The sequence below is a fragment of the Pieris rapae genome, chromosome 17 (assembly GCF_905147795.1).
Source record: "Pieris rapae chromosome 17, ilPieRapa1.1, whole genome shotgun sequence".
Lineage (NCBI taxonomy): Eukaryota > Metazoa > Arthropoda > Insecta > Lepidoptera > Pieridae > Pieris > Pieris rapae.
In genome coordinates, this window is record NC_059525.1 from 5,203,212 (window position 1) to 5,216,601 (window position 13,390).

General features: G+C 30.7%; 1 protein-coding gene across 1 annotated transcript in view; it reads left to right on the top strand.

The window, feature by feature from the left end:
- LOC110995679 (C3 and PZP-like alpha-2-macroglobulin domain-containing protein 8) overlaps positions 1-13,390 on the top strand; it is a 147,325-nt gene that overhangs the window by 98,536 nt on the left and 35,399 nt on the right. The window contains exons 8-9 of the mRNA XM_045631886.1: positions 10,375-10,503; positions 11,473-11,624. Coding sequence (XP_045487842.1) covers positions 10,375-10,503; positions 11,473-11,624 — 281 coding nt within the window. The remainder of the gene's footprint in view (positions 1-10,374; positions 10,504-11,472; positions 11,625-13,390) is intronic.

Below are 13,390 nucleotides of genomic sequence, written 5' to 3' on the forward strand. Positions count from 1 at the left end.
ACTTAACAGGGGTAGCCCCTGACCGTTTACTCCCTGTTTTACAAAATTAAATATCATGTTAATCACATTCTTTTTAAAGATTATACATGAAGATTACGATCCTTAAAAATATACTTAATTATGATGGGTTGGATTCCTAGTAACGTAATAGTGTGTCTTTCAAGCAAACGTCTCAAATGTTAGATTATTTAAACGAGTGAGATATTGCTATAGAAAAAATAAACTTAAAATTATTATTTCTCAAGGTATAAAAAGGTTATTAAAATGTCACCTTCATAAAGTTGACAAATAACAATTGTTTTGTTTGTTATTCCTAAAATTTCAAAAGCTTAAAGTCTAATTTCAAGGAAAGTGACATTTGTCCCGAAGGTAAAGCTTTAGGACTTAGTAGACGTTATGAATACACTTTGTTGGTTATTAAAAGTATTCTTGAAGATCATTTACGTCTTAATATTAAATTCATATAGTAAATATAATGTATACATTTATAGAACTTGATCTCTTTTCTTTTTCTGACACACATTTGCCGTGAGACATGCTGCTTCCTCTTGAAGTTTTTCAAAACGAAATCCTCATTAGTACACAGCCCAGAGTGAGTTCGAAGGCACGTACTTGGTGTTGGGAACCGCATAGTAAACCCAGTACATATAAATCTACATCACCTAGATACGTATATATACGAAGACATTTTAAACATTTTGCTGACATCTGTGATATGTCATAATATATTTATTTATTAACACTTCGTTGCATATGAAAATAGATAAGTTGACATAATTAAGTAAAAAGGAGGGCAACTGGGTGCCTTATCGCATTAAAGCTATCTCTAACAGGCAACCGAAGTAAGAAAAAAAAATTAATAATGCAAGGGCAAGAAGTGCAGTAATACATAAGACATACGAAACGAATGGAACAAAAAAAAGCAATTAAAACATATGTAAATGAAAAAAATGTTAACGAACAGGACCACATTCAAAATGAGCAAAATATAGCAAGGGGCGGTAAATTAAAAATGTCTTGAAGCACTATGTTATCATACTATAGAAAGAAAACAAATGTAGCTCACTTCTGCTGGACTTGTTTTCTTTCTCTATCTAAAACAAATTGTAATTCGCTTTCTTTTGTGTGATATAAATGTTTTCACTGCTCCTTTGAAGCTATCTACGAATAACTACGCTCGCTGAACACAAGAGACTCAATCTCATAGCCATCAAACTTAAGCCATCAACCTCACCAATTAACACTCAAAGTGGCATTCGTCACGCCCCTCGCACCTACCTCATAATAATTCATAAGATAGTTATTAGACTCTAAGAGCACTTGAACCAGATTGCCAATCTCACTCAATTGCGTATTTGCATGACTATGTCATAACCACGCCACTGGGAAAATGGCTTTTCGAATTTTCTTAGTACTTGTAATAACTGGACTATGTCTGTTGAAAAATGCTTTACCAGTTTAAGCGAACAAAATGCGGCGATATTTCGTGTGCTTTTGTATTTGTGTAACATTACTTGATTTATGATTTAAATCCTGAAATTTAATATATCAAATCAAATAAAAAATCATTTATTCAGGTAACATAATGTACACGTATGAACTCCAAAAATATGCATTAAATGATTCTAATTTTAAATTTACATATTTACATATTATCATTTTATTGATCCGAAGTGGTGGAGGCCTGATGACCTGTAACACAGGTGCACAACCTTTAACAGGCATCAGTCTCACTTAAGCAATAGCAGTGCTCCAAAGAAGAATGACAATTATTGTATATGTTTTTGTGAGAAATAAAATAAATATATTATTATTATTATTATTATTAATTTTACATTTACTGCCAGTTCTCAAATTAAGGGCGTAGAACGGAAGAGAAGAACTGACAGTTAACCCTCCGCCACTCTTTTTAATCGCCAAGTTTTTTTTACCCAACGTTTGTAGGGAGCTGCAACCACTACACCATGTTCCATATGAGATATCATTGATACTAAACTTAGGGTTCTACAAGAAAAGATCGTACCAGTCCTTAAAAGGCTGGTAACGTACTTGCGAGCATTCTCGCAATGCCCATGAGGCGGCGGTATCACTTTACAGCAGGTGAGCCTCCTGCCAGTTAGATTCCGTTACATAAGTCAGATTTAACTTAAAAAAAAAAACATTTCTACTTCATACTTCATTTTATTAATCGCTCACTGTTTAGTTTTAACCAGCAATTGTCGACGTATCTTACACTCACATTTATACAAAATATGTACATAAACTATAGAGTATGCAGAATAATAAATGATCTTCATTATACTTTTCATCACTTAGGTATTGTTGGTGATTCTCATTTTTCATCCGACCTTTAGAAGGTTTTTCAGGGGAAAACTTTTGTATTTTTATCAGTCATTTTTTCGCATTTGAAGGCTTCACTTGACTAGATAAATTACGTTGGGATAGACTCCAATAATCCCTCAGTTCATTAGCAGTTGAGTAGCGTATTTAGATAAGTAATCTTTGTGTGGAAAGCTTTGTAAAATTATTATGAAAGCTTACAATATTACTTAACAAAACGTGTAAAATTTATATATAACCATTTTTTACAACTTATTAAAATTGTGACAAAACATATTTGAATCTTTCTTTTAAATTTTATCACTTGCTTTTGTTACACAGTGGACCATGAAGTCTAACAAACATAAAAGAGTGGCGGAAAGTTTCTTGCCAGTTCTTCTTGCCCACTCTACGCCTTTGACTCGCAAACTGGTAGTAAATGTAAATTTACAATAAATTTAATTTTTTTGACGTTCATACGTGTACTTGTTTACCTATATGAATAAAAATATTTTGAGTTGAGTTGAGTTGATAAGTAAAATTTGTCATTTTTATTTTTTACTTAATAACTATATCAAGAGAAAAGACCCTAATACAAATAAGCGATATAATAAAATGAATATTAAAAAAAGAAAATTGATGATACCCTTTGTGTAATTAATATCATTTTTTCAGCATCGTTAATAGCCTGAACATTTTTTGTTTAAATATTTTTTGTTTGGTTATCTTCATTATAACATTAATCTTATGTTTTAAAATAACAAAACAAAATTTGTAAAAATATTTTAAGAAAATAAATAGGTGAACTGTTAAAATATGAAGGTATTAATTTTAATTAGATAAGTAAGCGTTTGGAGATGGGCCAATGTAAAAAGTTATATTTGTAGGAACTAAAAAGGCTTTTTTATTTTATTTTTATTTTATAACAATTAAGCTAATACGCCCTTGTTGCTATGTTAGCTTCTTACTATGTCAGTGCCGTAGAATCATGAAGAGATATACATAGAAAGAACAATACTTTGGTTTACAGCGAACATTCGACTTTTCGAGTCGCGCTACGAGGCTGTTTATTGCGCTAATATTAATCAGCTCGACTGATGTTCGCATGCAATAAACTTTAAATGCAAAATGGCGCAGGATATATTAAACTAAGTCCATACGTTAATTAATCTACACTTATGTAATCAAGTCTGTCTGTGAAGCGCAGTGAAAAGTCTGATTTGGCACGGCTCTGCAAATCCAATCAGTGGATTAATGAAATTAGTCTGCCGAGCTGACTTAGCTGAACTTTAACGTTATCTGATCTGTATGTTACGGATTAGGTTCACTAATTTATGTATACCTATATTTAAGGATACGGAAGTAAGTTAGGATTATTTGCGATTAGACAAGAAATGTTTATTATAAGCTGCGGAACTGTTGTTTGGTTGTTTTAACTATTAATTGGGTTAAGTTTTTAGTTATATACATAACATAAACCTACGCGCCTACACTGCTACAAAGCTATCACAAAAACTATTGAAAGAAAGATCAATGTTAGCCTAGTGACTTAATCATAAACCCCAAACTCTCAGTTCTTGCGTTCGTATTAAACAACAATTACTAAGGTATTGATTCTGTTCTGTTCAGTTCTGATTAATCAACACTTGCTACTACGGTGAAGATAAACTCCGTGAGGAAACTGGTATGAACCCAAATATCGACTTGTGTCAGACATTAATATCCTACTTGGATATAAATAAATTATCAAAAAGATGGCGTGTAAAAACCAAGAATATTTATAATTATTTTGAGAACGCGAGTTTCTTCCTTACGATACATCAAATTATAAGATTGCATTCATACAACGAAAATAAATTTTGTTTCTATGTAATAACACTCAGTAGTAATATAATATAATAATAGGCAATGAAATAAATAATAAAAAAAATCAACGCGTTAAATATAAATTGTGAATCAAACAAACATTCGTGTATATGAATTTTTAAACTATGAGTAATGATCAGAAACAAAGCCATTCAGTTTCAATCATCATCGGATTTACGTTCACCTCAAAATTGGAATTCGCTAAAACTAAGTATTAAATGCAAGTATTTGCATTGCTGTTCTAGCTTTGGACGTGAATAAACCTAAAAGGTTCTGTCTGACTGGTTTCATGCTAGAATAAATATATATTTATTGGTTTAGTTTCAAAGGTACTGTAGGCTGTTTTAGAGCACAATTTATTGATTGAATTATGTTTAAAACTAATCAAAATATCTTGGTTACTCCTGTTGAAGGCGTATCAATTGGAATATGTTATGAGATATTCATAATTAAGATAATGTGGTGATACATAAATAAACTTACAGGATTCCGTCTATCTCTTACAATCCTACCTTCTGAAACCTCTGTACACCAACAATGATATTTACTTATATTCATCCTAGATACTGCTAGTATGGGAATTACTAATGACTGTAAAATAATCAAAAATAACGACTCTCCATGCTAGTCTAATTATCATGATCGTTGGCGTTAATATGAAAGCATGCAAATATTAGACTATACAAAATATTATTGTATATGTATTCGTGACCTGAAATGAATACTGTAAATGTCAACTCTTCTTACTATAATATAATTTGTAACGTATAAAATCTAAAAAGAGTTCTTTGTTATGTTAACAAATTTAATAAAGAAAATGAATTCAGGTTCCGCAGTACCACCTTTCTTGGCTCAGGACCAGCCGAATGGCTGCAATCTTGAAATAACTTTTTACCTTTTCTCGCCTTATATAAACTTTGCTTGATTACGATCGCCGTTATAGAGACAATCTTGTTCGAAATAGTCTTTTGAAAAGAAATTTCTATTTGCTTTAAAATATCAGCTTTGTGTTTAGTTGACGTTATTTTGTAAAAAAAAGTACTTACACTTTTGCTTTAAAAAAAAATCAGTGGCGCTACAACCTCTTTAGTTCTTGGCCTCACATTTTTGAATCGATTGATGTGTGATATTTGTACCTCTGATACCCGACCCATTTTTTTTATAAAAAGATAACTGTTAATTCCTTTCAGTCCCCGCAAAATCCTGATTCGTTCATTTGTTTCCCAAAACAAACCTCGGATATCCACATTAAAGGCACATTAGTGCTCAATTCCTAGTAAAAGCTTCATAAAATATAAAATTTCACACCAAATATATACATTTTACAAGCAACTATTAACCATCGAGACATATTTTAAATAATAAAACATCTCTTAGCCTTATGTTGTAATAAACAAGTTAGCAACATCATAACTTAACACATTTACGCAAATCCTCCGTCGCCAGAAGTGTGGACTTTCATGACAATTGAAAAGTATAATATAATAAAACCAACATCCGGGAGCATCGATATAGAATAAAACGCAGATTTCCCTCGTAAAACTACAATAACTTTGTTTTATTACGAGCCCACATATAAAGTTTTCAACTTTTACGTACGCTAGAGTTCAAACGATAGTTCGAATTGGTTTTGGCGGACGGGATGAATAACACTGCTTTATATACGAATTTAAGTGAAATAAAGGGCCAGCAGGTATATAATCTATTATTATATTATGTTTAAATCTCGTGTCACGGTGTTTTTGGATGTACTAAGAAGCGAGAGAGAAGCATATGTTTTACATCTTCGAATTCTTCATAAGGTGGTATTTCTCTGTGTTAAGGTCTTACTAAAAGTTTTTATGATAATTATAAACAATATATGGCAAATGTACAAAGATAAATCATATAAACAGATAATTAAAAAAACTAATTTGAAAGGTTTTTGCTGACCTTTAAATATATTCGGGGTTGTAACTCTTAGGGCCTATATCAGTAATGAGTAATACTCGTAAACAGATATATGTAGATTATTTTCGCGAAAGTCTCTTGCTTTTGGTTACTTTTTCAAATAAAACTTCATTTTCGATATAAAAGAGGACCTTATTGATTTCTATAACTTAATGTGTACTATATATCTGTATTTGTAATACTCAATTAAGTGAATTTTCTAAAATCGTTGTGGGTCGAGTTCATTTCATAATATTATGGGAAAAATATTAGTTTGTTACAACTATAGTTACCTAACCAGCCAGTAAAATTTTTATAGACGTGAACAAACAACAGTTGCGAAGTTAATTATAAATTAGCAGCAGTAGTTATGCATAATAGAGACCACAAGAATTGTTAGTTGAATGAAAACTTCGCAACAATTTTAGTTGGCTCACGGAAGCAGTGCTCAGTTTTATAAACTTTGACTAATGAAGCGAACGTGTGGCAAAACTTTGAACTCGTTATTAATTTAGGTACGAATTTGTATGGCTTTAGATCCTGATGTTTTTAAACTTTTGTGAACTAGTAAGAAGAGAGGTCAAATACAACTATTATATGATATGTTTTGACAGTTAAGTTCTTGCTACAATACTCCAATGTCACAAAAAAATCTATATATTTTGAGTTTATTTTTTGAAAATCAAATACATTTTCTTAAAAGTCTTTATGAAAGACTAAATTAATTCAATTGTATGGAGTTTAATTGGTTTATTTATCTATAGTAGACGTTTTTCGTACTAAACCAATTTGATGGAAAGTTCTAGAAAAACTATTTAACACTTAGCTTTACAGATCACGATCAACGATCAGAACACCGAACAATGACTATAACCTATTATTTCTCTATTAAGTTGTTAGCTATATAAATATCGTTTCTGTATCTTGCATAATGTTTACGCAACATTGTCTACGAAAAGTGTTGTTCTTATTATTTTATGCCCTCGTTGCCTCTGCCAAATGGAGACGTTATATATACGACCAGGCGTTACGATAAGCGTTTTATAGAAGGAAGCGGAAAAACAATGGAAAATCAATGAGCTGTAAGTATTTTCATAATGGCTTCGGGGCCGAACTTTGCTAAAGTTTCACTAATGTGCGAAGAAAATGGCTAGGAAGTTAAATGTAGTTAATATTGTATCTTCAAACTAATTGATTTATCATCACGATCTTTCAATTAATATAATACAAGTTATGTGGTTTGAAGTACTTAACTTGATTTCTTACAAGTAGATTATCAGCCTTTAGCAGTATTGGTCTAGTCCCTTAGAGGTTTTGTGCTCGAATAAGGGCGTTGCATATTTCTTTAATTGCGCACATGCAATTAATACTTGCTTCTACTGTTAAGGCATACGTCGTCGAAACCGACATCCAAAACTCAAATCGACATTTGTATGACCCATTTGGATTATTATTTTTGATTATGAGCTTATACGGTTTAAAGGGCTTGTATTATTTTCAAGATCGAACAGGTGCAAAAGGTTTAACTATGTTATCGCTACAGCCATGAGCGGATCGTGAATTTGTTGGGCTTTCGGGCCTATTACTGGTAAGCTCCCTGTAATAGACGTATACGCGAAAAAGTATACCAACTGAAAACTACCGACGGGGAATACCCCGTTCCGTTTGATAGTCGCGCATCGCACATGAGTATTGATCTCAGGGATTCCAACATTTTTTTTTTAATCTTAGATATTTTTTTACCAATAAATATCGCGTATTGTTTTTAGTAGGGACTGGGGCCCTTGCCTGGAGTTAAGTAGATACCACCCCTGGATACCGTCATGGAAACTGTTTCAAATACAGTTTTATTAGATAATAAGTATTAAATAAAAACTAAACATTGAAAACTGACTTGGGATACAAGTGACTCCTACATAATCAGTAATAGTATTAATAAATAAATAAATAAAAGCTAAATAAAGGAGAATATCTTAATAACTCACGGTCTATGTATAAAAAATATATTCGTGTATGATATTTTCCAATCGCACACATGAATAAAAAACAATCCAAAACAAAACAATCCTCTGACTGACCACTGAGCAATTTTCCTTACAGAGATTCCTTTTGATGTTACTTCCGGTGAATTTGACACGATCCCGATTCGTATCGGGATTAAGACAAAGGATATCGTCACTTTGATGTTTCGAATGTATAGAGAAATGCTTACATTGAAAAGCTTTGTATCGTCAATATAATACACTAGTTTATACCGCATTTTGATTTAAATACGTGTATTAAAAATAGTTGCTGGCAATTGTTAAATCAATTGTAACAAAGACGCCAGTTGGAAGTCTCATGGATCTTTCACGGTATTTGTAAAGTCTTCCCAAATCAGATATTTTTGATACCATTCTACAAAATGTATAATAATAGTAATGTATGTATTTTTGTAATAAATAAAATCGGTGGAATTTGACTTTGACAAGATACACTGGCAGTTTATTTATATAGTAAAGGAATACAAATTTATTATGATCTTTGTGATATCTTATAACAGCCTGCCACTATAAGACATGGTAATTTGAAATTGAAAAACTGTTTATTAAAATTACTAAACCTAGATACAAGCTAATAATAACATTACATTCACAAGTTAGTATACTAATTAATTAATAATTGGTGAATACATGATATTTTAAAAGAACATTAAATTAAGATACCAAATACCTAACGAATAATTAACGTATGCAATTCACTAACGAGCGAGATAAGTTTTTGCATGTCACAAATTACATTTAACTTTAAGAGGAAATGTACCACAGTTTTAGCTGATAAAGTTTTCAAAGATATGATAGTGCTATATTTCAATATAATTTCATTAATATATAGTGATATTATTTTATAACGCGTTTAATGTTAAATAAAGTTACGACCACGGATTAGCTGATTATATACTGATAATAAACGACTCAAATATAGTCTTGCCTTCAATTATGATTTGTTTGCTTGGGCCATGGGGTTCAAGTGCACAGATGCATAATTCAGATTTAAGTAGGCGCCTGGTAGAGTACTGATGACCCCAGAGCTGGTGTCTTCAATACTCTAATAGCATCATCACCAGGACTTTCCTCGCTCAACTAATTAATGTCGCAAAACAGCGGGGAAATGTAGACAGCGTAATGGTACACTGCCACAAGGACCATACTTTTAAAATTTGTGTAAATTTTCTATTTAATCATTCTTAATTATTTATATTATTACTATATAGTTTAAGACAATTGTAAATAATCTATATTTGTTTAAATAACAGATAATAAACTAAGGAGGCAGAATCTATTATTTTATTTTTGAAAAATTAATGAAATCTTTGTTAATTTATTGTTATCTGTAAACAGAAACTTCCCACCAGTGTGCACAATTATTACGGACTATTTTCAATTAAAATTAATATCAGCTATATGATATCATTTTTATATTATCCAGAATATTCTTCTTTATTTTATTTCGTTAGCCGCTTGTATATAAAATATTAAAAAACTCATAAAAAATTCAATTAATAGATAAGCTTATTACTCAAGTACTCAAAGGATACTCAAAGGAAAATTGAAATGAATTCGGAAAACGAAAATTCGATAAAAATAAAATCGAATGTAATAAAACTACATATCAGTCAGAAGCAGGCGGCTCAGGGCTTCGATATTTATGAGGTATAAGCTGAAAGGGTGTACGAATAAATGCCGAATATCTCAATAAACATGTTATTTTTATGAAATCTATCTGTAAATGGTTTTCATCGATATTAAAATAGTTATTTAGTAGCTGTGTCGTTTCGAGAACTTTTATACGTTCAGATTTTCTTTGTTCTTAAACCTAAAACCACTATCAGATATCTACGTTACCACTGAACTAAACGTAACGTAAAATGTAGCGTTTATTAATTCACTCGTAGCAACTATGTCTACTATTTTCTCCATAGAACCTGGGCGTTAGAAATATATTTATTTATCTATTCAGAAGATTCATGTATGAAATAGATATATGTATGTATGTATGTGTGGTATATATATATATCATATATCATACATACATCTATTTATATGTGTATTTCTTAACATCGTGGGCCAATTACAAATCTTCTATTGTATTAGTCTTGTTACTGTAAAAATAGGAAATAAGAAAAATTTATAAATAAATATTTAACTATACTAAAATACTATGTAATTCCGAAAATACAAACTATGTTTCTATTAGAATTAAATGTGTATTTGTTGACAGGCCGAGTTAGTAGCGGTGGAAGGAAAGGAAATAGAATCTCACTACGTTCTAGCGCGAGAACGGATTCGTCGCTGGAATTCAACGTCTAAGTGTTATCTGCTTGTGGAAAACTTACCAACTCCATTACAAGTAAGTTATTAGTTTATGAACTATGCCGCCTTGATACAAGTGAATAATATTAATGTCGTTTTAATAAAATATAAGACTATTAACTGGAGGGTACCGTATATATATTTTGCAAGTAGAAAAGTACTTTTTTAAGTATTTGCCTCTTTCTTCGGCATTTTTCTATGAAGCAATACACTTCTATGAGGGCATATGAACACCGGTAGGACTCTGGTGACAATTATTTTCAACCCTATTATTGTTTTTACTTTTTTAAAATGGCAAAGCTTTTTTAGCAATTTTTTATTATATTTTTGTTTAGCGCCACGCTACGTACGTATAATCTATAAGATATTTTACTTTAAACAAAATATTTTTCAACAAAAAAATTATAATAATTATTTTATATAAGCTATTTAATTTACATCAAAAATATATTTTTGTAATCCCGTAAAATTTACAACGAACTTGCTGACAATGCAATTCAATACTTAAGTAATAGTCCTGACACCGTAGATTAAATTTATCATAGATATGTTTCATATTTACCTTACCTAATCTAAATTTCATTTGCCAACTTCTTTTTGTATGCCTTTAATGTAAAATGTAAATATTGACAATATTATGCTATAAATAACAAGAAAATAAACAGAAAATATCCAACTTGTGTTTATAAATGCATTAAGTATAATATACTGTATGAAACTAAATAATAAATTTAATCTCAATTTTAAAATTTGTGTTTACATAGAAAAAGGCTGATTAAATTTTGTTGTATTATAATATTTCATTTATTTGAGCTCACTTGTTTGAAGAGTTTACCCTGTTATAGGTACTTTATATATAGCCTTGTTAAATAACCAAAACTCTTGTCACTTACTTATTTATTTATTTATTTATTTAATAATAAGTAATCCAATAGCTACTTAACACATATTATTATACAAAACACAAATTTATTAATATCTACTACTTAAAAAAAACAATGAACAGGCTGGAGGAGTAGCGAGTGCCAGTGTTTGGTCCTCGTGTGGTTGTCGGCAGCGCCTGCTAGCGGCTGTTACAAGTGGAGGTCGTGCTGTGCACTGGGCGGCGGTACCAGCACCCACACGGAACCATAGCGATCTTTGCCGATTCAACTATACGTAAGTAATAATTGAGAATACAAGAGGTTTTCCTTAGTGGGTACTGAATCGATCTGTTGTCGTGTAAGAACATAACCTCTTCATATCTTTATAAATCTTAAACTGTCACATACATACTTAATAATGTACAATGAAGGTGGATTTTTTTTTATACGCTTTTTCGCCTTGACAAAGTTTAAATAAAATATATATATGACTTATGTTATTTGCCTTACGCGCTAAGTGCGACCTCACCGACGCAAAAAATGAAACCGACTTTAATAGTATATAGGAAGTATGACAAATAATAAATTAGCAATAACCCTACCAACATTAAAAGTGAATTTATGCTATATTATGTAATTGGTGATAATATTATGCAAAATTTGCATATATTGTCACCAATTACGAATTAATCTCCAGATTAAAAAAGTCCACGATTCATAGAGAAAAATTCAATGAATAAAATATTATCTTCTTGTATCTCCTCTTCTTTTTGTATATGTAATTCACTATTTGCTATTCTTGAATCTTTAAGATTAGCTTTTTAGTTTTAGTTAGTTATAAATATTTTTATTTTCTCTAGATTAAGGTTCTATAGATTAATATAAATATATTTTGTTTTTATATAACTTCTGGTTATGCACTTCTTGCACTCATCATTTTTATTTATTGATTTCTTTTCTTACAAGGATTGCCTGGAAGAGATCGCTTGTTAGCGATAAGGCGCCCGTTGCATCCCTTGTAATTTTTATGTATTGTGTTATTTGTGTTTCTTTCTAGCAACGAAGTGCGAATAAATAAATAAATAAATAAATTATCTTAAAATAAAAACGTCCGCGTTTATTACAATTCCGTTAAAAATAAAAACAACAAAAATACTTCCATTTGATTTAAAAAGAACGCTGTAACGTAATTACGATTTTAATGTATTTCAAACGCTTGATTACACTATAAATTACCCTAAAAGCAAGAAAAGGGACGGAAAACGAAGGACATAAAGCACTTTATTTTACAGCGTTCGATAATTAGCTTTATACGATATAAAAAGCGGCTATAAATAACGAGTAATTAAGCGCCTCGTGAAAAATTGAGGTGCTCGTTTCTATGGTACTGGTTATATGGAAATTTTGTTCGTATTAACGAGTATTTTCATAGTAGAAACCCATAGTGTACCTATCGTTCCAATCTTAAATTTCTTTTTGTTAATATGTTTTAACAACTGACATAAATGTTTTTATATTGAAATAGCTACCCCCGCAAACGTCGTTTCTCCTTAATGTGGTTTGCGTACCTTTTTAGTACATACCAACATGGAACATTTTGCTATGCTATCCAAGAGACGTTTCGGTTTCGGAGTGAAAAATTTTAGGTTTTTCAAAAAATACATGTTTGATAGAGTAAAATATATAAATGGCGTATATTTTTCTATATAAATGAGGTTTTTATATATAGTTCAATTCATAAGTTTTAATTAACAAATACAAAATAGGTGTTGATCATAGTCGGGTGAATATATTGTGTTTTTGTATTTTTTTTGAGTATGCTATCGTAATAAAAACAAAAACAAAAATTTTTGGGTGGACCACCCTTAAGATTTGAAATTTGGATGAAAAATACATGTTGTACGATTCGCAGACCTAATCGATATGCACACAAAATTTCACGTAAATCGGTCGAGCCATTTTGAGGAATTTAATTACAAACACGCGACGTGACGCGAGAATTTCATACATTAGATTTTCATTTTTCTTATCCATGTAGCCATAAGCCAAGCTTTACATTTA